We start from the raw sequence: 22,433 nt of genomic DNA, 5'->3' as shown, positions 1-22,433 counted from the left end.
GTACCAGCGAGCGAGCAAGAGGGTTGATCACAAACTGACCACTAGAGGGCGGCCTTTCAGTAAATTGGCTGAAAAAGTAAATTGCGGTGACGCCATGGTGATGGTAAACTAGAGAATCCCATTTGCAAATCACTGAACTTTGAAGTCGGACACAAAGGTGAGAATCCAAGAAAATATGATTTTTAACGTTGTACAGATACTTATTGAAAGCTGTAGACCAATATCACTTTAACTCGTTTTATTTCAACAAAGTTTACGTTGACTGACGACATTTGGAAATTGGACAGGGAGTTCTTGCAACTTGCAAGTTGCACATTTGTTTGGGGGGGGGGGGGAGTGAAAAGGGGGAGGGAGCTAGGGGGAGTTGTCGGCAGACCTGTTTGATAATTAATATTTTACTACACTTGGTTAAAAACCGTAAAGCAACCTTTTTTTTACTGAATGCAATGTCAGTGATGGTGTCTTTGCAAAAATGTTTGTAAAAAGGAACTATGAAAAAAAAATGCAGTGGTTGTTATGTTAGGTCTAGTCTTGGGGATAGTCGACCATCTAATCTGGTTTCAGTCAGGAGACTTTCTTTTTGGTTGAGTGTACTACATGGTGTTCCATATTTAATGGGAGACGTTGGTGGCGGCAAACATACCAGTCCTTTAGCAATTGTTTACGTCATGTTTAAGCCAAAGTGCGCATGCTCAATATAACGCAAACAATGGAAAAAGGGCCGGTATGTTTGCTGCCATCAACGTCTCAAAAGTCTCCCATTGGCCAAAACAGTGTGTGTGTGCAATAGCAATATGCACAGTGCTTACTTTTGAATTCTTGTTTACTTTCAAATTGAAACAGATCTGTGACTGAACGTCCGCTTCATTGAGGCATGTCACAATGTTACTCACGTAACCAACATGTCGAGAAAACCTGTGAGAAAAGTCCCAGACAGCTTGGAGCTGATAGAGAGAATTCTCCAGCGAACAACACTTACGACCCAGAAAGTTGGGCACAAGACCGTCGAAGGTTTGCTATGCATATGTCTCCCCTTTACCGACTGGCTGGTTGCTGGAAGAATTTATCATAAATATTTGACAAAAATTGACTCTCCTTTTTATTTTCTATAATAAGAGTTTTAATCCCCTGAATCTATTTAAATCTGTGTTGTGCTCAAACTACAGGGCGAGTCAAAAAGAAAGTGACCTGGATTAATCATTTAAGACGTCTTACCACTCAACCACCGAGCTTGCAGGATCGGTTGGCTAGTTCAAATCCGATGTAGCAGCAGCCAGCGGATACCGCAAAGAAATTATTCATAAGATGGAATTTGTGTTGGGGCGATGTACCGATCCCGGCTAGCTCGGTGGTTGAGTGGTAAGACATCTGCACTGAAAAGCAGGAGGTCGTAGGTTCGAGTCCCACCCGAGTGATTTTTCTCACTTTCACTCGGGAGGTAACACACTGAGTATAGAGTGTTAGTACTTTGGGGAAGAGCAAAAACCTAATATTGAATTTAAATCAAGCAACATGCCGAGACCAACTTTGAAATCACTATGTATGGGTACAATACTGTAAACAATTACTGAAATCTTTTTGAAATCAACAAATTCTATTGTAGATGTTGGTGGTAAGGTATATTACGACTTCTTAGACTTCACTCGGAAGGAGAGGGACAATGCTGTGGATAACGCAGTCAGAGAAACACAGGAAGCGGCCGATAGGAGACTCAAGAAACGTCTTGAGGAAGCTCGCAAGAAAGCAGAAGCTGACAAAAAACAAGCGTTGGAAGAAGCCCGATTGGTAGGAATAAAGAGTTCAGTCATTAGATTCATTTGAGGCTGCGTCCAGGTTGCGTACTTTGTGATTTTTGGGGGGATAAGTCTGTTAGTAATTGGGCAAGTGGTGATCATGTAGTTTAGGACGCCGTTCCATATAGAGAACAAAAAGACACTTTTATGTTACCAGCAGGTTACTTTTTTTTAAAATACCAGCAGGAAAAGTAACTTCGTATTTTTAGATCGCCAAAATACCATATTGAATATCAGCAGGCTTCATTTTGTAGAGAAGAGGGTAGGATTTGTTATTTATGAGGAAAATTATTGGGTAAAATGATGACAGCGCCTGAACTGCTGGGATTTGCATGTCTCTAAATGTTAAAACAGGTAAGAATGTTGCATTTTGTTCCAAAGTAGGCCTACTAATCAAAAATACAAAAACCTAGAGTTTATCTCAAGACTGCTTGGGGCTGCAAAAGTCATTTTGGAGAAGTTGACAGTCGTTTCCAAAAGTCATTTTTGAACGGAACAAGTAAAAAACAGGATGGTGTCCTAAACTACACAATTAGCGCAAAAATGCTTGTCATGTTGGCAAAAATGAAGTTGGTTCCCCTGAAAGTAAAGCAAGATTCATGGAACAAGAATATAGGCATCTAAAATAGCAATGTTGTTTTTTGTTGTTGGTTTTTTTTGGAGGGGGGGAGGGGTTGGGGCGGGACAAAGTGATGGGGTGGGAACCGAATGAATGTACCCGATTTGAATGTATTGTCATCTTTCTTCAGGAAGCAGAACGTACAGCTGCTCGTGTTGCCGATGCAAGAGATCAGTTGGAGGCGGAGAGGATTGCTAAGCTGACGTGGGCGTTCAAGATCGAGAAGGAAGACGCTTTACAGAAACAGTGGGAGGAATGTGAGCGTATCAAGAAGAAAGCCGTGGAAGACGCGATCGCTGCGACGACGAGGAGACTGCGCAAGGAGTTTGCGCTTGAGAAGGAACTAGCTGTGGCCAAGGCTCTGTCTCTAGCAAGGGTTGGTTTGAAACATTAATCCGTGACCACTTAACAAGTTCAATGCGATAGCCACACTGTACAGCTTTACATCCATGTATAATTTACCGGGGATTTTCACTACCGAGATCCCGGAAATCCAAAATATAGCCCGCCTTGTAGGGCCACGCCAAGGCTGGGCCGACAGCTGTACAGGGATTTACACACACAATGAAAACTTAGCCAGAAAGTTGTTGCGTGTATTGCATTTTTCTTTACAAGTCGTGGGTTTACGGACTTGAATATGATGGAGGTGTAGCCACACTATCCACCTTTCTATCCATGTATAATTTACTGGATATTTTTACCGACAAGGTTCCCAAAATTCGAGATCTAGGCCTCCAGGTGGCCGAGGCCCCCAAGGGTCAGTCAACTGGAAAATTTTACATTCACAGAGAAACTGGGCAAAAGGTTGTCGCATATATCGCATTTTCTCAACCAATATTGGGTTTACGGAATACAAACTTGTTGGAGAATGTTGCCACACTATCCAGCTCTCTGTCCTAAAAAGTTGTTCATCTTTGTGGTTTGTTTATCTGAAGGAGAAGTTCAAGAAACGATTGGAGGAAGCAATTCGAGCCACCAGGGTGGAATGTGAGCGAATTGCAGCAGAGGAGGCGGCGAGGGTAGCTAAACTTCACAGAGAGGAAGTCTTGAGACTGGAACATATGTAAGCAGAGTCTTGGCCCAAGACGTCAGTGATCGTTGTAGACCATGGACAGTGACTTTTGTAGAGATACCGGCCTTAATGCTAGTTTTTGCGATCGCTGATTGGTTCCCTAGGAAAGCCTTGGGAGAGAATAAAGAAAATGTTAAACAGCCACTACAGGATTCCCAAGACAATAGTGCGAGCAGGCGAGCGACACTTGACTTGACTTATAAAACAATGACTTGGTTACAACATTGTGTTAACGACTGTGAAAAAAAAATGACTAGTGTTAACTTGTGTTAACGACTGTGTTTATTTAAACATGTATTTGTTTTGTAGAATTGAAGACTTACAGCGGCAGATTTGTGACGAGATTGAAGCACGAGAGATGGTACAAAATGACTTCAAGGTAAATGATACCATTAATCACATAAACACAGAATCATTTAATTCACAATACCTCCTTAACGTTTGTAAATCTATAAGCAAGACCTTTCAATTCATTTTTAGCCATCTTAAAGGCCAATTTACACATAGGCTGTTTCCAATAGCTTTTTTTCCCAAAAGCTTTTTTCCCATGTGCTGCATCCTTGCCTGGTGCTTGTTTCCCTCCAACCTATGATATACAATCCTTTAAAGAGGTTGTGGAATGCTCGAAGACATTTCTGTCATTTTTCGGGTATATGTAGCCTAAGGTGTGATGAAATAAAAACGACCATTTCTGTCATAAAATGAGTACAAAAGGTACTTTTGAGAGCTGTTTTTCAAGTCCTGTCATGCCTGTTTCGACCCGAACGTGCAATTTGTCTAAAAGTCGTCGTTGCGGGCAGCAAACAAAACACAGTAAATCGTGACGTAATAAACAGGACTCCCGATGCAGAGTAGCATATACGAGTCCTGTTTATTACGTCACGATTTACTGTGTTTTGTTTGCTGCCCGCAACGACGACTTTTACACAAATTGCACGTTTGGGTCGAAACAGGACCTGTAAAACAGCTCTCAAAAGTACCTTTTGTACTCATTTCACGACAGAAACAATAGTCGTTTTTATTTCATCACACCTTAGGCTACATATACCCAAAAAATGACGGAAATGTCTTCGAGCATTCCACAACCTCTTTAACATGCTCTGAACAATAAACTATAAATTCCCATCAGGCGCCGTTGGATTCCTTGGTTTATACTCACAGAAGGAAGAACGGTGCTCCTCCCCCGTTGAACTGACTCAAGGGAGAAGCTGCTACCTGTTACAACTACGATTATAATTAATAACCTTAATGCAATAAACAATAACATATACATTGTGGTTATACTTCCTTTAATTAATGTAGATAATAAGCCATTATAATAACCCAAAATGGGGAAAACCGTGGGCTGTTTTATTTCACGAGCACAAAAAAGGCTCATGAGCACAAATGCTCATTGAAAGGAGAGGAGGTAGCTGGGGTGGCGGTGGGAACAAAATTTTGGAGACGCATTCAATTGTTCCAGTGTTTGTCTGTTGGAGGCTGAGACAAAAGTGACTGCATGCTCGGTTTTGCCGCCAAAATTGCGCGACAACTATGGCTTGGTTTGCCGCCAAATGTGCCTTGCCGCCCATTTCTCATTGGCCGAAGATCACCCCATCCTGAATGGAATGCTGCAAACTTTTCTTGCTTGCCAATTGGCTAGAAATCCCGTGCACTGCTGTAATTGGTTTATTCTAGCCGTTAGGTATCGTGTGTATCCCAGCCGCATTTATGGGCTTTGTTCACAAATATTTCCATGTAACCTGGGCTCAAAAACGCTTGGCGTGCGACAGTAAAAGCTATGCAGAGGGACTGCTCGACTATTGTACATCTAAAACAGACCCAGTTGAATCGATATTCCTGCTTATAAACAATTTGATCTGTTAAGTGATCAAATTTATTATTTGTGCGTATCATGTATGTGTAAAAGGGCTTTTACAGGGCATTCAATTGATGAAACATGGAATATTTATACCCTTTGCATTTTCTTGAGAAGTTCTAATCTTGTCAATTTTTTTTTTGTAAAATGCCAAAGCTAATCCAAATTTGATTTGAGACTTGATTTTTCTACTTGCAAAACTGCTGCGTATTCTCTATTTGAGCTTTTACAATGTACGTCCGTCAAGTGTACACATGGATTTACAGAATACGCGTCACGGATACGCAACTAGGCAATATGCACGTGAAGAACAGACATGGATTTTCGGCCTAAGACCCAAAGTCCCTCATTACAACATTCATACTAACACTCATACTTCCAAATTCTACAATAAGTTTAAGAATGAATGATTAAAGTGTTAATGTTTTGTGTCTTTTCAGGCAATCCAACAAGATTACCGTCGTTTCCTTGACTACACGGACGGTAAATACCACTCTGATTATCTGATGCGACTTCGTAAACACGGAATGCGATACGACGTGAACTGGGACCGTCGCAGCAGTGAAGACGTGGACATATTTCCCCTGCCGACATTTCTCCACAATTACACCAGACAAGGCAAGGTTCGAGCCGACGACCCATCGGCTAAAGTCAACCGGTTTGTTGCGGTTCATTCCAGATGACAGGTATTCGTACCAGTTTATTCTAGTTTGCTCACATAAAAACTACATGTGAGTCAACCGGTTTGTGGCGGTTCATTCCAGATGACAGGTACTCTTACCAGTTTATTCTAGTTTGCTCACATAAATACTACATGTGAGTCAACCGGTTTGTTGCGGTTCATTCCAGATGACAGGTACTCGTACCAGTTTATTCTAGTTTGCTCGTATAAAAACTACATGTGAGTCAACCGGTTTGTGGCGGTTCATTCCAGATGACAGGTACTCCTATGAGATCGCATATAATGTGACAGGCCCTTAAGCACAATACAAGAGAGCAACGATATTTGTACGTATTACCTGAGATGAGATCCTTACCTTTATTTTGGTGCAGTGATAGAGTATATGCAAAGGCTTTATATGTACAAGTATGCAAAAAATATTAAGTGTTGAACAATTTTGTAGAATATTTACCTTTTACGAAAAGACAAGGACGAAGAGTCATGTGAATGTTTTATACATTGTTTCAACTGTGTTGATTAATTGTAGCTATACAAGCATTTTGTACATATTTGTACATATACATGTAGCAAGCAGTTTTTATACATATGTACTTAATTGTTGCTTTTCCGCTTGAAAGCGGAAAAGCATTGTTTCTGTTCTGATTTTTTTTGTTTTCTTTTTTTTCTTTTTTTTTGTTCCACCCCCAAATCCAATAGACTTTATACATGTACACGTTTTTTTTAACTGCGGCATTTTGTACCTTAAACAAACTCGTATTCTTATGAAACCTAACCTATGTAAAGACCGCATAGTGAGTTTGTGTCCCGAAGAGTGACGTCATGATTACGTCATCATGGGTCACGTGACGTCATCTTAAATGTTCAAACTTTATGACCCTATATCTAAAGAATTGTACATGTAAGTCAGATTGGGTTGAAACTCGGTATGAAGGTAGACCGGAATCTGTTATAGATAAAAATTGAGGTGACGTCATCATGTGATTTTATATCGCTTTTTTAAAGTTTTGAAGAGTATCAGCATATCTTGCGAACCCAACATGCTAAATTCAAAATTCTTTTTGTATAAGGTTTGTAAGGTCATACTTATATATGCATAAACAAATTATAAGTGGTGACGTCATGATGAAGTCATCAAAAATTGAATTTTTTGGACCTTTAAGCCATATCTCATCAACAGAACAAGCTAATTTCAAAATTCTTTTTGTGATAGGTATGTAAGGTCATATTTATGTGCAACAAAAATTTATAAGTGTGTGACGTCATGATGACGTTATCAAAAATTGAATTTAATCCATATCACATCAACAGAACAAGCTTATTTCAAAATTCTTTTTGTAATAGGTATGTGAGATCATACTTATGTGCACAATAAAATTTATACGTGTGTGACGTCATGATGACGTCTTTAAAAATGCAATTTTTAAATCACATATAAGGCTCAGTCTGATCGTCTCGAAACTTGGTGGGTAGGAAGAAATTATTATTAGTATTAAAAACCTAAAGTGTCGTCATGATGACGTCATAACCTGATGTTGTATTAATTAAAAAACTTGTTACATGTTCTTCTAATGGAAAAATAGACAAAGTACATTTTAAAAGTAATTTTTTTTACACGTATCTTTTAAAAATGCGGAAAAACCCATGTCCTGTTCATCGAACAGACATGGACGTCGCGAGGGGGGGGGGCAAGTTTTTGGAAAACCAAAAAAAACCCCCCCCCAAAAAAAAATGCGAAGTCATAGTGGTGTAAATTTAATGAGTTGGGGGGGGGGGGAAATGCCCCTGCCCCCCTCTAAAACTGATAAATCGAGAGAAATACAAGAAGTTTTTGGGAAAAATATGTTTTGCCCCCCCTCTAGAAAAAATCCTGGCGACGCCCATGCGAACAGGCATAGCTCTAGTTTACATTTTAATTTGTAAAGTTGAACAAAGAAATTGACTGCAGTGGTGTTAGAACATGTCCGGATTACCCTTCCGGTGCTCTACCAACTGAGCTATCCAGACCTACGTTGGCGGTTCCCTAATTCATTATATCCGTATTCCAGGTGCCCTAGTCAGAGACCATAAGCCCGTATGCCATACAGCCAGGGATCACGCCCAAAGTCACGATACAGACCTGGGAAATGGCAAACAGGAATCACTCGGAGAGGATACAAACTTAGTCCACCACGCTGATTCCTTGTGACTGAACACTCTTGTCCAAGTTTGCTCTATTGGTCATTGCCAACGTTCCGTTGCGTTTGGTCGTTGCCGTGGACATATTTTCACGTTTGCGGTCGGCAACGCAAGACGAGATGGTGTACAGATACGGATTGAGTGAGGAATTGATCGGGAGGATGAAGACGACGATCCAGGCGTACATCTCGACGGGAATGGTGACCACGCCCGACTGGGCCAAGATGCCCATGATGATGATGGGCAGCCAGCAGACCAGATCGGTGCCGACGATGATCGCCATCTTACCCGCCATTTTGATTTCCTCGTGTCTGTGTATGTGACGATTCACCTGCTTCAGAGACAACTGAACTTGGATGAAGATGACAACGTAGCACACCAAGATGACTAAGAAACAGACAAAGTTGACACCAAGGAACAGAACGATGGAGAACACCCAGGACGGTTGATAGTTCAGAGCAACCGGAATGTCAAACGTCTCGTTGGAGAACGGACTCTCGATGTCTTGGGTGGTGGAGGCGAAGTCGGTTGCCCTTGTCTGGAGCGGGAGACCGATACAGACATCAGACAGGCCGTAGACGTTGGATTCTTCGTCCGCAAGAAGTGTTGGGATAAGACTGACGGAGATGGCAACAAACCAAACTATGAATAAAACGACGCGGGAGGAATGACGTCTAAGATGAAACTGACTGAACGGAAACAGGATACACAGAAACCGGTCAATGGTTATCACCGTGACGATAAAGACAGATGCCTCGCTCGAGAGAATACTGAGTGCGCTCGCTACCTTACACGCTACAGTCGAACGCCATTCGCTCGCCCTCATGAAGTACTCGTCGCCGTAATGCACGTCAGCGGCAGCTATGATCAACATGTAGACGCCCATGAAGAAATCCGACACCGCCAGGTTGAACACCAAGAAGGAATGGACCTGACGACTCGCCTTACTATTCTTCTCACGGAATCGCCAAATCATGATGCCAAAGTTACCCACCAGGGCACTAATTCCGAGGATCCACATGAAGATACGCAGGGCCAGGTTCGGCATGAGGTTACTACACATGAAGAGAGGTGGGCGGGGCTCTATGGAGGTGCATGTAACGTCAGGGAAGTAGCAACACAGACGATGGTCATCAACATACCTGAAGCATCAAAGGATTGAAAGTTTTTTAGAAACTGTGGAATAAAGCATTTATCAATGAAACATAATATTCAAAGGACTGGTTTCGATAAGGCATTATTAAGGGAATAAATGTGTGCTCAGGAGGTTTTTATCACTCTGTTTAAGACCACTTAGAGTCTGGGTGCTGATAATTACCCGAGCCGGAGGCTCGGGTAATTATCAGCACCCAGACTCTAAGTGGTCTTAAACAGAGTGATAAATACCGACCAAGCACATACTTATTCCCATTCATAAATACCTTTTCGGTAAAAAAAAAAAATTGTTCAAAAAATCCTGATTTTGTTCAACAAGTTCACTTCATGCTTTTTGAAACATCCCTTTAGCAAAATAATGGAGTGTTCAGCTTGGTGAGTAAGATGTAAACAACCCTTTTAAGGAGATTGACGCGCGCGTAGCATGTTCTGCGCGATGTCACGCACAACCCACCTGGGGCGTTGCGTTTTGAAGTTAGAACTATAAAATTCTGACTCGCTGGTAGTGTTGCGCATGCCTACGTGAGGATTGTTTACGTTCAACCAATGAAACAGTAAGAGGCACTGGATTTTTAGGAGTCCACATTTTATTGTGACACTGGAAAAGTGTTTAAGACCAGCTAGCCATGTCTTTATCATCCGTTTAAGACCGGCCACGTGACAGGCTCTCGACCAATAGGAATAGCTAAACTGTCTGAGGTATTTATGAATTTCATTTTACATGGAATAATAGTGAGGAGATGGCTTCTTGACTGCGTTAACTCTGCCGACTGGCTAGTATTGGGCTTGTAGCCACAGAAATACACTGGATTCCTAACTTGTTAAAAACCAGAACAAGCAATTTTCTGGTGAGCATCATCCTTAGTCTTAACAAAACGTTGCCATGGAATTCCTAGATTCTTCCTGCTGAGAGTAGTCAGTGACCTGAATGTTCCCAGTGAGCAGTTCCAACTTCCGTGTCTTGAGATGCTCAGGTCGGCGTAGCGGTATTCTCCTCACCTTCCACCGCTGTGACCCGGGTTCGAATCCTGCCTGGGCCAATATGTGGATTGGGTTTTTCAGTCCCTGCCTGATTCTGTGGGTTTTTCCTAGTATATCATTCTGGGGTTTTCCTCCCACCTCTAAAACTGTAATTTCTTTTGTCTTCTATGGGTTTCCTCAGGCTTGCGAGCTACAGTGCCTAGGGTGCTTTTGAGGAATCCTTGGTTTCATTACCAGAAAAAAACAAAAACAATCATAGACATTTAATTTCAGGAATCATTGATTCTTCTTAAGTGTTTACCATGGAGGCTTATATATTACTGATACAATCTTGCTTAATTACTGATGCATTGATGTTTGCGTGAAGATTACGTTGATCAATACATTACTTGATCGGTATGTATTGCCAGACTTACAATGTTTGTAAGCTGTGTAAGCCATCGAATCCCTTGGGTGCCACTGTCAGTGGACTGTCCAGGACTCCACGAATGATTGAACTACATGTAAATAAATAATAAAAAAAAAATGGACGTCACGTTAATAACAATTACAAAATATCCTTTCTATAGTTTCAGTGCATTCCTGTCCTGCCTCATGATATTAAAAAACAGGTATACGTTTAACCAGTTCAGCATACAAATTTTTAACTGGCGCGCTTTTTTTTGTGTTCAAAGGCGTGGCCCGCTGTTGCAGCTGGCAAAAGTAACACTTGATCAGAGAGTTTCGAATATTCGAGTATTCGGTCAAATGGAGTTTCAATAACCGAAAACTAATTTATTTGGAAGTGGACAGCCCTAGCAGCAGGTTGGATTGGAACCATGCATACCAAGGGTCACTGTGCTAGTCTTGGAGTCCAACATTGTACCAAGGAGGGGTTTGCCCCGGTGTTTCTGGCAGTGGCTGCAATATGCGCCGCAGCACCTTGTATACCCTTTATAAAGGTGCTACATAATGGGTCTCACATTTCTCATACACTTCATTCACCTGTCTTTAAAAATAGACATAATTACCACATTGGGTACCGGTACTTTTATGTTGGAAGATACCAATAGGTGCGCTATATAAGACTACAGAATTATCATTATTATTATTACCAATCAACTACTTGTTGTTTCGTATTGTCCTGTTTAACTTTTTAAGGGGAGTCAGGTTGGCACAGTGCTTACTGTCCTCTCCTTCCACCGCTCTGGCAGGGGTTTGATTCCTGTCCTGGTCCACATGTGGATTGGGTTTTCAGTCCCTACCTGATTCCGTGGTTTTTTCCTCAGAATATTCTTCTGGGATTTTCCTCCCACATCTAAAACTGTAATGTCTCCTCTCTACCTGTAGGTTTCTTCAGGCTTTTGAGCTACAGTACCTAGGGCCATTTTTGAGGAATCCTTGGTTACTTACAGTTTTTGTAGTTTGGCAAGCCCTGTGAATGCATAATCGTTGACCCGCTGTAGCGGCACATTCCAAAAAGTTCTGTCAACGGAAGCAGAAATTGGATGTCAAACTCATATGGCTGAACAATTCTAGTCTTGATATCTGTGTTTTGTCATAGAGTTATGGGAATGTTTAAGAAACTGAAATGGAAAGTTTAAGAAATATGGCAAAACTTACAATCCTTCAAGTGAGCCAAGTTCTTGAAAAGAGTAACTTTCCAGTTCATAGATCTGATTATTGGAGAGCTCTCTGCGAAGGATAAAACGAGAGTTTGGTTGTTAGTAATATGGCTAGTAATAAAATTATGGCTCCAGGCTTGGATGCCAGACCATAATCCGTCCTCGTCCAGTCCAAGCCGTTCTCAGGCAGTTCTATTCAAGACAAACGTGGCTCACACTCCCTTCCCCATCCCGTCTTCGTCCTGTGGTGAAATTTGAGGTGGTGAAATTTGAGATGATTGAACTTACAGCCACATCAGATTGTCCAGGCCATCGAATGTACGCGTCTCAATAGTCACAATGTTATTGTCACTCAAGGATCTGGAAAGAAATTCAAATATTGAAAGTGACGTCTTCATTTATGTGAAATTCAGTTTATTTATTTGTGTGCAATACATGTATAACGAAGTCAAACTTTTTAAAAAACAAACTAATATTTTACTTTTGATTTCAGTTATGTTTTGTTAAAGGCAGAGTAGATCATTTACAGCTGTCCAAAAAGTATTAACTGATCAAATTATTGTTAAAAAGCTTACTTGGTTTAAAGATACATGTAGTAATGGCACTAAAGTCCCTGTGAAATTAGTCCTTTTGGCATGCTGTCATTTTGAAGAAAACAATAAAAGAAGGTCTATTTCCAAAAATGTGTCAAGTGATACATTTTTGAAAATTTCCATTAGTAGCTGGTTTTGTAATTGGGCGAGTATGTGCATGGGTGCACGTAAGCGTTGACACGATGCACACACGCACGGTTGCTATTATCGGTTCAGTGTGTGACATCGCGTAGCTGCAATTGGCTGATTGAGAACGTGTCCCGGACGTTGATTTCAGACGCAATTCAAAATATGACTTGGCATGTTTTGAACCGAAATCGAGATCCTAGAATATTGTTTTCTCGGTACATACAGCATTCACAGAGCTAAAACTTCATCCGGTCAGTTGTTAAGCACTGGTCTTTGGATTTTGAGCACTTTTATTGCTTCAAAACGAAAAAAAATGCACCAATGACAAATGATCTACTCTACTGGTATCTTTAAAATACATGACGTTATTAACTGTACATTTAAGTTTTATAAAGTTTCATAAGGCCAAAAAAAAAAGTCTCCGATTTCTGGTATGGAGCTTGCCCAAAAAGTGGTGCGGCGACGCAGCTTTTTTTTTTTTTTAACCTGATTTTTTTGCTTCAAATGTCGGCTGATGACTGAAAATGGTGCCCGACCAAACTTAGTGCAAATATATGGGAGTTCAGAGAGGCCACATAAAGCTTATTCTCGACCATAACCCCATCTAAAAACACGTTAAAATTGTGCAGCAGCAGGATTCCAGTCAAACCAGTGAGTTTGGCGGTTTTGAGACATCATCTTTCATTGAAAAAAAACTTTATCATTTTGCCGACGCACATGGCGACGCACGCGCATACCAGAAACCGGAGACTTTTTTTTTTGGCCTAAAGTGTTAAGTTCAGTTTATTTATTTTTATGATTTACTTACAATGTGCGGAGTGAATTCATTCCTTTGAATGTACCTTTCTTTAAAACCGTCACGTTCCCGCCATTCAGACTCCTACAGAAATATTGAACAAAAAGTCATCATTATTAAATAACAACCAAATTATTTTGTGAGGATTACAAGAAGATGTTGTCATGCAGTTGTTTGTTGAACATGGCTGTGTTTTTCTTTAGCCTTTTTCTCTGTGTCTTTGTTTTAGAATTCTCCACCTCGCTTTTTATTTTACCGTGTCCAAACTTTAATTGATTCAAAGTGAAAGATAGCAGTATGCATGTTTTTAAAAGTCCGTTTTCTGTTTCAAAAAATTTCTTTTATTTGTATCATATTTTCTGGCCATCCGACTTTTACAATTTTCCAGATTTGGACTGATAACAATTTAAAAGGTCCATGAGAAGAATGTTTCAACGGAACATATTTGTGCAACTTTCTACTTCTCTTAAATGCATGAAAACTATCTGACATTCCTTTTTGGTTAATTTTGATTAAAAACAGCCTTCAATAAACGTTTTCTGTACAACTGAGAGCTGTTACTGTCATGTCATTTCAGGAAGACAGTGTTCAATTTTAGGAGTTTTCTGTTCGAATTGCAAAACAAAAATTGCTCATTGAAAACATTTGTGAGAATAGTTTGCTCATTGGCTTACTGCCTTGTACTGACACAACAAATAAACAAAGAAAAAAAATATGCAATATTCTGGCACCTTTTGGTGCTGAAATGCCTGTAACATTGGGGTTTTTGTCTGAAATGACATTAAACTTTTGTCATGAATATGGAAATTGGCATTAGCATAAAAACCAAAATGCATCAAAAATGCTCTTGAAAAGGGCAAAACGAAAATTGAAAATCAGGTTAAATGGGACACAAATGTACATTTTCAAGGACTGCATTAAACAAAATTCCATACGCAAGGACCCTTTAAGCTGAATTTCTTTACGAACATGGTTAGAAAATACTTCTAACATCTTTCTCTACTGTAAAAGACAGCCTTGCCATCTTTAGTAGTGAAAATATCCTGTAAAAAAAGGGACATGTTTTCCCCAGAAGAAATTAGAAATATGAATGCTATTGCTAATGCTCTTACAGTGTAGCGACTGTTTTGGCCATGTTATCTACTGTGCTCTGCTCCCAGGATCCCAGACACTTGATGACCAACCTGTTGCTGTCATAGTAACAGTTGCAGTCACTTGGGCATTTCTTTTTGTCTAAATGCAAGAAAACGATAATTTTAACATCTCTAGAATCATTGAAGTTCAGCACCCGATTTCATGAAGTACTGCGATGCGTCGCAGCCGGAGTTACGATGTGTAAACTCGGGACGCGTCATACGATCCTTTTCACTAAATTTGCGATGTGTTAAATGCGTCATAAGTTTCTTGACAATGGCTTAAAACAAGTCAGAGAATACTATGTGTCCAGTGGTCATCGCAAAATAAGAAGCATTCTTTTCTTAGTCAGTTTTATGCCATAAAACTTACACAAGCGAGACTATAAAACTGAGACATTGTGTGTAAAGTTGTAGATGGAAAATGCATTGAAGTAATTATGAATTAGCCTGGAATATTGCAGTTGAAATTTCAAAGTAGCTATACAGTCCAATGCGAGCTTGTTTTCCTTAAAAACTGCATCGCATGGCCGCCATTTTGTTTTACGTTTTAAAAACTTTTCGAAAGATCCGACGACTCTTTCTTGAATGTGATCAGACGACTATTTACTGTACGCTGTATAAATACATATAACAGTCACCCTGTTGTGCTATAAATACAGCTATGATGCATTGCACTTACGACGCGTTTTGTGAAATGAATCGCAGGACGCGTTGCAGCTGGGGCGCATCGTAGGGATACGACGTGTCGCAGTGCTGCGATGCATCGTTAGTTACGAAGGGTTGCTGGAGGGTTGCCATTGCTAAATTGAACGTCACAAATTTTTAACTTTGAAAAAAAAAAAAAAAAAAGTTTTGGTTTTAAGAAATTCTAAACTGCATTTTACAATCACGTCCGTCTCATGCCGATAATCAATGAATAATCGATATGAGATAACGGACGTATGTATTTACCACATTGATTTTCATCATTACTTTCACCTTTTGCCAATAATCAATAAGTGCATGTAATCGATATGAGATAATAGAAGCACTGTACTATTTACCACATTGCACTTCGTCGTCATGTTCCGGGCAATCGGTTCTTCCGTTACACACCAGATCGAGCGTGACGCATTGAAAGTCAACCAAATCATCATCACTGATGATTTCGTTATCGCACATGTAGTTACCGGGACAATTCACTTCAGCTAAAAAAAAAAATTAAAAAAAATACACAAGAATCTCAGCTTCATCCAATAGAATTACTGAAAGACTTAAGGAAATTACGGCTAAAAGCTTACAAATGTTGCTGTGCGGTTCTTATTGAACATAAAACTTGAGTAACAAACTTCCAACCAAATTCCGAAAAGCTATTGTTCAAAACAGCCTTCAAATAGAAATACCGAGTGAGTTAAAAAGAAAGTGAATGAATTAGAAAAAAAAGAGTATTTTGAAAAACATGTGGCTCACTACTTTTCATTAAAAAAATGGGATAAAGTAAATGTTATTGACTAGTAACTGTGAAAATTTCATGTAATTTGCATATTCTATTCCCAAGTTATGTCTATTTTTTTTAAAAGATCACAAAATTCAGCTGTCCACCACCGATCATTTTCCGTTCTACAAACTGATGAATACCCATTAAATACAATGAAACATGAATGTTTTCCCACCTCTGTGAATGAATGAAAACTTGCAAAGGAACACCAACAAAAATCGCCATCAATATTTCTAAAAAAAAACTTGACTTGTCCCTCATATTCAAAACACAAAATCTGACAGTAAAAATAATGTTTCAGTCTTGACTCAATTGATTAAAATCTTGTTGGTATTTGAATGCCTGTGTGTAATCTGTAATTCTCACTCAGTTCAATAGCTTCCAATAGTATTCCCATGGACAGCTATAAAAATAGGGTTTTTTATAGCATGGATCAATTTCAGTAACTGCTTTTTTTTAAATGAGTGGAAACACATGCTCTTTTAACCAGTTAACGCCGGGATTATTTGGACAAAAACGGAACAAGGCACGGGATTACTTTTCACTCGACCTCAAGCCAGGCGGGTTGAAGCCATCACCCTAGGGCAGCACACTCATATTCCCAGCCTCGCTCGCTGCGAGCGGGTTGCTGACTGATATATCCGGTCTCGCTCCCTGCCTGCTTATCTGTCATCCAAAAACGCAAAACTTTTGTGTGTACACAACGCCTCCGGCGCAAACTGGTTAAGGCACACCTCTTTGGTGTATCAAATAGGTGTATCCATCATTTTATCAAAAGCTACTGATATACTTGTACAATGATAGTGATTTCCGTTCGCTATACGGCCGTCTTGTGTGTCTGTTAGTCAAGTCATCACGCCTTTGTGAATGAACGATAATGATGACAAGGACTTTCAGTTGTTAGTGACTTCATGCTAGATTTGAGATGTACATTGTACATACCACAGTCTGTTTCATCTTGATATCGCAGGCAATCGTTGAAGCCATTACACTTGGCGTCTTCACTGACGCAGAATTCTTCACCGTTGCAGTCAAAGTCCGATCCAGTGCAAAACTTACCTAACAAAACAAATAGAAAAATGCAATCAAACAAAATAGAAGGTTCGATCCTAGCAGGATCTTTTTCAAAGGCAAACCAAAAAATATGAAAAAAGTTAAATACATTGTATGCATAATAACGGTTTGGCGATCGTATAGTGTTAGAGGACCCCTGTTTAGTTTCAATCAAATTAGAGTCAAGGGTGTTTTTTATTACTCAAAAATGACCTTTTCAACCTAAAGCAGACTTCTCTTAATATACTGACAGCTTTTTTGTTATTTTTGAATAGTTTCTTGGGGTAGAAATTACGATTTTCCTAAGAGTCTGTTAGGAACAGTCTGTCGATTCAGAGCGCCTTGCACATATTGCACGGTGCACCGTTGATCGCCATCTTTATTTTCGTGTTGCATTTTGTCGTCATCGTCATTTTACCCCCAAATTTCCTCAAATTCAAAACCCCGTCCTTTTATCTATGACATACCTATATGTTTTTAATGTCACCAACTAGTTTTGTAGGTCAAATAATTTAAAAGTGGATTTTGTTCCCTTATAGGAACCGGCCCCGTATATTGCCAACAATTTAATGGCAAGAACTTAGCCCAAACCACTTAAGTTGATTGATAAAACGGGAGGTTGAGTGATGCTAAAATAGTATCATGCGTCCTTTTATTAAATTATCTCGCTTTGCTCTTAAGTGCTCGCCACGTCCACATCATTTCTCAAATGTTCATATCTGTGTTACTGTAAATCATTGACTGGTTACTTTATTTCAGGTTGGTGCAAAAAGAAGGAAACCCACTTTTGACAGGAATTTTAACCTACTTACTTAAATTATTTGAACTAGTTTTTTTATAATGTAGTGAAGTATAGCTCTTTAAAATATCTTTTAAAAAAATGCACGAATAGTGTTATTATGCTTATTTGAATGCAAGTGATCAAAATCACTGTTGTCCACATGTAAGTCTAGTGTAGTGGGGTTTTTTTGGTCTCCAAATCAAGCTCTGGAGCTCAGTCAAGCGGATGGAATAAATCCGTCCGTAGACAAACAGGTTTGGCACATGAAATTTTAAAACTACCATATCTCAGAGACAACATTCTCTTTGCCAAAGAGGAAGAATTTGGAGGATTGAGGTTACATGGCAAAAGTGCGTTACTGATTTCGTAGGATGCACTTTGTCAAGGTCTTGGGCTGGACCTTGTGTTGTTTTTGCTCAGCCATGCATAAATATAGGCCTAGATTATGCTTGAAATCCTCCGTGCTGCTCCAGGATGTCACTGGCCAAGCCTCAACATATTGACAGTCACTGTCGCAGGATTTTGCAGGATTCAGGCAGTGGTCACCCCTCCATGGACCATATTCAAGAAAAAATGGAGGAATTTGCAGGATTGAGGCTATATGCTATTTTTCCATGAGGCCAATTGGAGGATTTTGCAGGATTGAGGCTACATCCTAGCAAAAAGGCCTAGGGAGTTATGGTTAATTAAAGATCAATATTTTAATAACATTAAATTGAATTTTGATTTTGAATGATCAACAAGTAGGTGAAAATTGCCGTCGAAAGTGGGTTTCCTTCTTTTTGCACTACCCTGTATAGTGTCGTACTTGTTTTATTGACAGCTTGGAAGTGAATCTTGAATCCTTTTGCCGATCCGGTGTTGTCGCTTGTAAATTTGATGAACATTGCGTAGCCAGACGATACTACGGTGGTCAGCTTGATATTTCCAGTTAGCCTGGCGATCAGATCTGTCACGCCGCCCTCATCCCAATTGTACAGCGTTAGATAGTCGTACTGGTTCTCCAAGTCGAATATCTGTATGGAAGCCAAGATTTTCCAGGCGTTAGCGCCCTCGGTGGCCGGTTTGTCACTGGTCTGAATGCGCCAACTACACGGTTGATTTGGAGGGTATTGACCAGGGAAGCCAGGCGAGGTTAGGTTATGAGTATCGCTGTCGAACAAGTAGATGATGTTGGAGCCACAAATTCCTGTCATTTGGAAAGACAAAGTGATAAGAAGGGAAATTGTCAGGTTGGGTAGCGGTACTTTCCTCGCCTTCCACCGCCGGACCTGACAAATACAATTGTGAAACACAGTGTATAGAATTGATTTTTTAAAAATGTACTCGATTTGTACTCCCGAGTACTGGAGTCAAGTACCGAGTCCAAACCAACAAGTCCGTGCCAAAATTCGAGTACAAAGAATCAAGTACGGGCCGAGTCCAAATAATTTTCGAGTACTGATAGTCAAGTACGGGCCGAGCACTTGTAATTTGTACTCGAGTACGAGTACGAGTACTCCAACACTGCTACTAGCTCATTATTAGTTTTTGTGGACTTTGAACACAAATATTATAATGTACATCACTGCACCTCGGCCAAAAAAGCATAAAGTCATACAAAAATCATAATGCGGAAAAGCCCTATATATTCTGTTTTCAAACAGACATAGACCTCTAGTCTGTTTTTTTATATCCTTAATACAAGTTTTCATGCAATTGTGTAAAACCTAAACGAATATTATTGTACACTAGTTACGTGTTAAATCCAATCCACCCACACATCTTGCAATTGTCTTTAAAAAAAACAAACACCCAAGCCTTGACTGTTTTAACTCGTGGTGTAGGAAAACTAGCCTCCCTGGGTGATCCATGGGGCATTCCATTTCCCTCCGCTACGCCTCAGGAAACCAGAACGCTGCACGGATAACCTCGGGAGGCTTGTTTTACTACACCACTTGAAGCAGTCAATATTTGTATGTTATCACCCAAGCAGCCACAGTATAGTCGCATATGCCATGTGCCGAGTTCAAAAGTTTCTTCACATTTTGATTGATGATGAGAATGTGTCCGGTGTGTGTAACCATCTCTGCACTCATGTCAACATTAGCGATATTTGGCAGATCTGTCCTCGTGTTTCACATTAAGTCTCTGTCTGTACCATTTCACACGTGCTAATGTTTGTTCTTTGGTGAGAACAGGCGGCAGCACCAGGAAGACCGAGTGTTTACCATGAAATTAACTTTATTTGGTCGGTCGTGTTTGTCGAGTTGTAAGTTTGTTCAGCGTCAGAGGACGTTCAGTCAGTTAGTCCGTCGTGGCTCTGGTTCTTATGCCACTCAGCTGTCGAATCTAACAACGTGTATTTGAACTTAAAATTGGCTATCGAATTGGCTATCGACATGATGTTTGGGCTATCGACATATGATGTTTGAGCTACAAATTTCTGTTGATGGATTTCTTAATGCAAAATGAATAATTTAGGGTGGATATGACGATATTGCCATACCCGAGGCAGATCCTAAACTTGGCTTGTCCCCACCGCTCAAACAGGGTGCTCTGGGAAGTGTTAATCTCCTTCACAAAAGTTTGTGGGGGAAGTACAGACACACAAAGCATTGTGGTAAGCTAAGCTTGACCCGTGTAATTTTTTCATTTTGTAATTTAGTAATTGTTTCATTTTTTGCTAAATTTTTTTTAAAATATGAAATATATTTTTGGGGATTTGGGTTCCGCTTTTTTTGACTCACCCCGAAGGCCTAAAGGAATAATCATAAATCTTTGACATCAATTTAAAATAACTAATTCCCCCACCCCCAACAAAAAAACCCACCTTTGTTATAACAAATTTAATTTGGTTTCGCCTGTGCCGTTTACTCTCAACGTCAAAATCATAATTAAATTCATTTAACTCTTCTTGTGTAAACAGTTGAAGTACATTGCCTTCAGAGAGCAAATTACATGCAATGATTGATTAATACGGTAGTTGGTAGAGATTGTTGCCACTACGCTTTGAAGTGCATTTGCAAATTCTAAACAGTAAAATTTGCTGTGAATTAATAATACCTAGGGATAATGGAATGTGATGTCAGAACATGAGCATTAACCACGATTCGAGAGCACAGTAGCCTAAGTGAATTACTGCACTTTATACCTCTCCATACGATACCTGTTATCAACAGAATAGCCACTTGAAGAGATGAAATCGCAATACAGTTTGTCATCCAAATTCGTTTTGACACCTCGATTTTTTCAAGCTGTTGTTTAGGACGGAAGTATTGAGGATTTGCATCCATGTGACATGATCACATGAAATATGACTGTTACAATATTCAGAGATTGGTATATAATCTCTGAATTTCTCTGTAGAACGCCATGGTCAAGTGGTTACGGTGTTCGACTCATGTACGAAGGTGTGTGGGTTCGAACCGTACCGGAAACATGGTGTTTGTGCCCTTGGGCAAGACACTTAACTACAATTGCCTCTCTCCACCCAGGAGTATAAATGTGAGGGTCAAAGACCGATTGAGCGCTGATATCGGCTGCCGCGTGGTCCCATGGCCTGATGAACGGGGTAATAATTGTAAAGTGCTTTGAGATCGTTGATATGATGGAAAGCCATATAAGCATAATTATTATTATAAATTCAATTTTCGATAAATATCCTGGAATTAGACCAAATTAATTTGTCGCATCTAACCCACAGGAAAAACTTGTTGACTACATCTTGTTGATCTGAATTGATTGATTGACTAACACTACCTGTTTACTTTATTGGTTGCGTACAAAACAAGCTTACCACATGATTGCTCGTCGGATTCATCAGGGCACAACATAAGTCCATTGCATCGCGATTCGTGAGGCAAACACACGATACCAGGACCCGATTCGCAACTCGTCTCCGCTTCATTGCATTCAACTGATGGGAGAAAAAAATCAAATATAACAACCAACCATTGTGTTTGAATGGACAATGGTTTTTTAAACTCGGGATTAAGGTTCCATTCTAAATCTGTTTATCTATACATCGTCTGTTTTAATCTAAGGTTTTAACTTTGTGTGGTTTTAATTGCTTGGGTTATACATCGTCTGTTGTAATTTAGGGTTTTAATTTTGTGTGGTTTTAATTCCTTGGATTATTTTTTAGTAATGTATTCATTATGTCTTTTATTGTGTTTTTGTGGTTTTTGTCATTATTATATCATGTTTTTATGTAATCCAGGGCCCCCAGGGAGAACAGTTCATTGACAACTGATGGGGCTACCCTGGTAAAATAACACGAAATAAATAAATAAATAAATAAATGAACTTCGTCTGTTAAAGTTGACTGGCCTTTTAACCACTTTGCGCCGGGATTATATTTGCCGAAAATTTTGATTTTCGCAAAAGGCAAAATTTTCCAGTCAACTTCTGATATACAGCCAAAGAGCCACAAATACTGATTCGCAAGAGTCATTTCAACAGTATTTCTACGATATTTCTTGCCGAAACCTCATGTTTCACTACTCCGGGGTGTGCACAGAAGCGTAAATTGTACAACAATAGGCCGT

At 39.8% G+C, this 22,433-nt stretch overlaps 2 protein-coding genes across 3 annotated transcripts in view; one reads left to right on the top strand and one right to left on the bottom strand.

The window, feature by feature from the left end:
• Window positions 1–9: 9 nt before the first annotated feature.
• On the top strand, window positions 10–6,520 carry LOC119723594. 2 transcript variants are annotated; one of them, XR_005270554.1, is made up of 8 exons: window positions 10–157; window positions 844–1,011; window positions 1,604–1,785; window positions 2,543–2,788; window positions 3,348–3,475; window positions 3,794–3,863; window positions 5,783–6,113; window positions 6,284–6,520. XR_005270554.1 is itself a non-coding variant. In XM_038194324.1 (7 exons), the coding sequence occupies exons 2-7, from the start codon at window positions 903–905 to the stop codon at window positions 6,023–6,025; spliced, it is 978 nt and encodes a 325-aa protein (XP_038050252.1). In that variant the 5' UTR covers window positions 10–157; window positions 844–902; the 3' UTR covers window positions 6,026–6,518. The 2 variants fall into 2 exon arrangements, 1 of the variants encoding a protein (XP_038050252.1); XM_038194324.1 differs by having other exon boundaries at window positions 5,783–6,518.
• Window positions 6,521–7,855: 1,335 nt separating this feature from the next.
• The window catches only part of LOC119723592 (CUB and sushi domain-containing protein 3-like), a 35,368-nt gene continuing 20,790 nt past the window's right edge, over window positions 7,856–22,433 (bottom strand). The window contains exons 16-26 of the mRNA XM_038194320.1: window positions 21,683–21,802; window positions 18,713–19,093; window positions 17,013–17,129; window positions 15,637–15,780; window positions 14,570–14,690; window positions 13,470–13,541; window positions 12,228–12,299; window positions 11,938–12,009; window positions 11,728–11,799; window positions 10,752–10,832; window positions 7,856–9,341 (exon numbers count right to left, since the gene is read on the bottom strand). Coding sequence (XP_038050248.1) covers window positions 8,183–9,341; window positions 10,752–10,832; window positions 11,728–11,799; window positions 11,938–12,009; window positions 12,228–12,299; window positions 13,470–13,541; window positions 14,570–14,690; window positions 15,637–15,780; window positions 17,013–17,129; window positions 18,713–19,093; window positions 21,683–21,802 — 2,411 coding nt within the window. The 3' untranslated portion in view covers window positions 7,856–8,182. The remainder of the gene's footprint in view (window positions 9,342–10,751; window positions 10,833–11,727; window positions 11,800–11,937; window positions 12,010–12,227; window positions 12,300–13,469; window positions 13,542–14,569; window positions 14,691–15,636; window positions 15,781–17,012; window positions 17,130–18,712; window positions 19,094–21,682; window positions 21,803–22,433) is intronic.

Source organism: Patiria miniata, unplaced genomic scaffold (assembly GCF_015706575.1).
Source record: "Patiria miniata isolate m_02_andy unplaced genomic scaffold, ASM1570657v1 HiC_scaffold_17, whole genome shotgun sequence".
In the NCBI taxonomy this organism is placed as follows: Eukaryota; Metazoa; Echinodermata; class Asteroidea; order Valvatida; family Asterinidae; genus Patiria; species Patiria miniata.
Note: the sequence above shows the minus strand (reverse complement) of the source record. Positions and strands in the feature narration are given on the sequence as shown.